The following is a 4,476-nucleotide window of genomic DNA, read 5'->3' as shown; positions in this document are numbered from 1 at the left end:
CTGTAAAGCCTTATAGGCAACTTTGAATACAAATTTAGGTGGAGGGTCTTCTCCCCCTGGTGACCATTCAAAAAAAATTCGTAAAAAAGTCATACCAATAGAACACGTTAAAATGACATGTAATAAAACCACATAGAGTGGTAAAACAAACAGACACGATCTTTACAGGGACAAAAAACATGCAAATAAAAGTGAAGAGATGTACCCAATAACAAATGGAGGAGACACGCTAGTCGCTAGATACAAACCTGGAAACATCAAATCACTATTCAATAGCGTAAGTTATAAATTTAGCATGACTCAATCTGAAACAACTAGGGTACCGTGCAAGGCACTGATTACCTAGTAATAGAAACTGGTGAATAGAAAAACTAAACATGGAAATAAGTTTAAGGCCCTGTAACATGTTTATCTAGACGCAGCCAACTAAGGATATGGCGACTTGTGGGTATACCACTTCCTTATATTTTGGAGACCTTCGGCTACATCCGTCATCTCTGGCCTTTGATCCACATCACCGGATAAGCACTCTCTGGCGATCTCAGCAAGACATGAAAGAAGCTCAGTATCTTCGTCTTGTTTGATGTTTATATAAGACCTCATATTTGTTTTTTTGTTTTTAATGTAACTCTCCAGGTGATTTATCACCAAGCTGCAATTACCAGAACAAATTGCTTTGTTTCCAGTAATAAGCTCATATAGCACAAGACCAAAACTATAAACATCACTTTTGTTGGTCAACCGACCAGTTTCACGATAGACAGGATCCATGTAATTGTTGTCACCAATGACCTCTTCACTGCACTCATCATTACCTCTGGCAATTAGCCTTGATATTCCAAAGTCCGATAATTTGGGTACCAAATTATCATCCAAAAGTATGTTTGCAGGCTTAACATCACCATGTTGAATGTTGGTAGAGGTCTTAGAGTGCATATAAGCTAGACCTTCCGCAGATTCTGCAGCAACGACTATAAGTTGTTCCATTGTGAGAGAAACCTTGCTCTTGTCATGGATAATTTCTTCAAGGTTACCATTGGAGACGAACTCATAGACCAAAAGAGGAACATCAACCTCAAGACAGCACCCTATGAGCCTCACAATGTTCTTGTGGATGACCCTTGATTGGATAATGACTTCATTGGCGAATTGTTCTTTCTGTGCCTTATTGGTATGTTTGGACTTCTTCACAGCAATCGGTTGTTTGTCATCAAGAAACCCCTTGTATACCACACCAAAGGCACCACTTCCAAGAGTATCACTATAGTTTTTTGTAATTCTCTTCAGCTCGTCCTCCTTGAAGATCTTTATGCTGTTAATTTTTTCTAGTATAGGCCCACCATTTTTTATGAAGAAATCCCTCATCTTTTTCCTCTCAATCAGGAAAACCATCAAGAGTACAAGAACAGCGCTGATGCAAAGACCACCTATAACACCTGCACGTGCAAAGATAATTTTCCATCCTATTTTTTATCATTTGATCAAAAGTTATAAGAGGGTTATTGTTTATGGTAAAGGTACCAACAAAATGTTGTCTATGATTTCGACCCAAGTTTCACATCGAATGAAGTAATTAACACTTAAGTGGTTTGAACTTACCTACAGCCACCTTTGCTCGCAGGGGGAATTTCTCATGGCAGGTTCCTATTTTGCCGTTACCACTCATTCCACGCTTGCATGGACAGTCATAGTCACCTATATTGTTTATGCAGACCCCTTCACTCGAGCATGGATACTTAGTTCGCGACGCCGGATTCTGCTCTCGAAGTACACACTCGTTGATGTCTGTAATTACATCAGTTGAATAAGATAACAAATAATCAGGTGCATATATATATACCTATCTATAACAGTACTCATTCTACCGTCATGTGTCACGAACATTGGCATCCAACAGACAGGCATGGGTTGCCATCGATGCCATTTTGGCCCAACACGAAGCCCCAATCTACCTTCTCCAGCAGATTGGTCACACCTTCTCCTTATACTCGATGTGTAGATCTTCTCTTCTTTATCTTTTTTTCATTCTAGTTGATTGGTGATGCGCTGCTAGTTTCCTTTGCTTCAGACGTCGTTTCTATACAATTTTGAAGCTTTTATTTTGTACAGCTATTCATCTGCTCCAAGAATTTTGTACAGCTATTGTCCATCTGCTCCAAGATAAAAGATAGACATATTTTTTGTAGTTCATATTTTAATCTGCTAATGGCAGGTCAGTGCTACAAGATGAAGATTCATTTGTATTTGATGGACTAAACCTAGCATTTGCAATTATCAGCGTAACACAGCAGTCTACAATGATGCTATTTATTGTTGATCCCTACTTTTTTGCAAGTTGTTGAATCGCTAGAGATAACTGTAGGGACAAGCATTGTATGATATGTTTTCTTGGCCTTCTCTTGCTTTCTTTTGCTGACGTGGAAGGCACAAGGGAAGGTAGTCTTCCCCAGCACTGTACATGTCCTTACAAACCTCATGACTCACACTTTTGGAATAAAACAACTTTACCGGCCCAACAACACTTTGGGGGGGGGGGGGGTAGAGATGAAGACGTAAGAAGATGTAAAAATAAGAATTCGATTATGTCCCGATGTTTACCTGTGCATCCGTTGTCGAGGTAGGGGTTGCCCTGGAAGCCCGTGGAACAGTTACAGCGGTACCCGGCACCATTGGTGACATTATAGCACTCGCTGTGCTCACCACGGCACGCAAAGTCCGTCGCGTTTCGCTTGGCGGCGCTGCAGTTGCGGACGTTCCGGACGGCCCAGTCGAGCACGACGGGCACGTCAAAATCATCGGTGCGGTTTAGGAAGACGCGGTCGCTGTAGCTGAACCACTCCGTCTGGACGAGGAAGACGTAGTGGCAGGACGTGGCCTCAACAGCAAACGACTCCATACCCCGCGCCTCCGGCGGGAAGTTGCGCTGGTGCGGCTCGAAGTAGTTCAGCCCCGAAGATATCGCGGTCTGGCAGCACCCTACGCCGTTGCACGGGCCCGGCCTGGCGTACTTGTACGGCCGGCACACGGCCATGCAGCCGTTGACATAGTAGCCGTCAGAATCGACGAAGTATCCGAGGTTGGGGCAGCCGATCGCGGCGAGGCGGTTCTTGGTGAATGAGAAGAGGTAGGGGCTGTCGATGATGCCCATGTACGTGTTTATTTTCCCGTCGACGAACCCGCGCGTGGAGTTGTAGCAGCTGCGCGTCGCGTTGAGGTAGGTCGTGGCTTCGCCGTCCGTGAGCGAGATGGCGGCGAGACGGAAGCCACGGCCTTCGATGGTGAGGCGCGGTGGGGAAGGGCCGGAGTCGTCGCACTCGAGCTGGAAGCCACTGACGCCGTCGTCGCGGTAGCAGCCGGCGCCGATGCCGAAGGGGTAGGGGACTGTGACGTTGCCGCACGTTTCGCGGCACCGCGGCAGCGCCATGGACGGCTGTTGCTGAGCGGACGCCGCGGCCACCAGCGAATGCAACACGATCAGCATCAGTACAGTGGTCGGCATTCTTGCCATGTTGTTGCTTGCTTTGCTCAGCTTCGATTCGATTAAGTATATGGCGTGGCTGGGGGTAGATGCGTTGACCTGACGCGAGTCATTAACTCATGATCCGGTCTGGGAAAGGCCAAGTAGGCAAGTAGACGTTGACTTCAAGTCTGGCTGGTTGTTGAGTCGTCCATCTCCACCGCTGACAAAGCAGCGCTTTCAATGAGCTTATTGTGGTGTCAGCGCGTCCACTCTCGGCCTCCTCCCATACAGCGTCCGGCAAAGTTTTTCGGCGCGGTTTCTATCCTGAGGTGCTGGTTTCAAGCCACGTCACCCATAAATTGATAGCTTTGGCCCAAGGAAGAAGAAGACTCACACGCACACACATACACCAAGGAAGAACAAATAAAAGCTTTGCCCAAACTTCCTCCTTTGCTACCACCGTGGCTACATCTTTTCTCTGCCCCAGACCTTACTTTCATTAGTCAATGGAAGGTATAAATACAGCAGCTAACACGGTTAGGGCCAACGCTCTGATCCGCTTCGTATGCTCACGTCGAGAACGTGCGCAACTACTTCCCTCCTAATCTATTTGATCCACTAATCACTCTACTGGCTACCTGCATGCACACCACGATTAAACAACCTGTGCAGCCTTTCCTCAACGGTCACAGACGACCAGGCCAAGGCAGCGCACATTTAGCTAGCTCCACTTAGACTTATCCAGGGTTGCGCGCTCCTGGACGCTCCGCACGTCGTTTTCGCGGGTCCCATAGGATTCCCTCGCACGCGTACGTGTCCTGTGTGCGTGCGTGGCCGAGGAGAGAGGTCACGTGGTCGGTTTGGGTTGTTTGACGGGGGTTCGGTTTTTCTTCCATATTTCTTTGCTTGCGGCGGTAGGTCGATTAATGGTTTTCTGTTCATCCTCTTCGTCCGCTCAGTGGCGTGCGTGCGGCTCTAGGTGGCGCGGTGGTGGCGGCCCGTCTTCTCCGTGGCGT

The 4,476-nt window shown here is 47.2% G+C and overlaps 1 protein-coding gene across 1 annotated transcript; it reads right to left on the bottom strand.

Moving 5' to 3' along the window:
* Nucleotides 1-229: 229 nt before the first annotated feature.
* On the bottom strand, nt 230-3,499 carry LOC124690942 (wall-associated receptor kinase-like 8). The gene is made up of 6 exons (XM_047224256.1): nt 3,312-3,499; nt 2,599-3,014; nt 1,600-1,785; nt 477-1,436; nt 343-355; nt 230-248 (listed from the first exon to the last, which is right to left on the bottom strand). The coding sequence occupies exons 1-6, from the start codon at nt 3,497-3,499 to the stop codon at nt 230-232; spliced, it is 1,782 nt and encodes a 593-aa protein (XP_047080212.1).
* Nucleotides 3,500-4,476: the final 977 nt, after the last annotated feature.

Source organism: Lolium rigidum, chromosome 2, assembly GCF_022539505.1.
Source record: "Lolium rigidum isolate FL_2022 chromosome 2, APGP_CSIRO_Lrig_0.1, whole genome shotgun sequence".
Lineage (NCBI taxonomy): Eukaryota > Viridiplantae > Streptophyta > Magnoliopsida > Poales > Poaceae > Lolium > Lolium rigidum.
The sequence above is the reverse complement of the archived record's forward strand: the minus strand, read 5'-3'. Positions and strand labels throughout refer to the sequence as shown.

Bases quoted from the DNA above. Each gene is read 5' to 3' on its own strand.
- LOC124690942 (XM_047224256.1), bottom strand. From the start codon at position 3,499: ATGCCGACCACTGTACTGATGCTGATCGTGTTGCATTCGCTGGTGGCC. The intron at 1,786-2,598 runs GTAAACATCGGG...ATGTAATTACAG, and splicing joins CCTCGACAACGGATGCACAG to ACATCAACGAGTGTGTACTT. The intron at 1,437-1,599 runs GTAAGTTCAAAC...TTGCACGTGCAG, and splicing joins GCGAGCAAAGGTGGCTGTAG to GTGTTATAGGTGGTCTTTGC.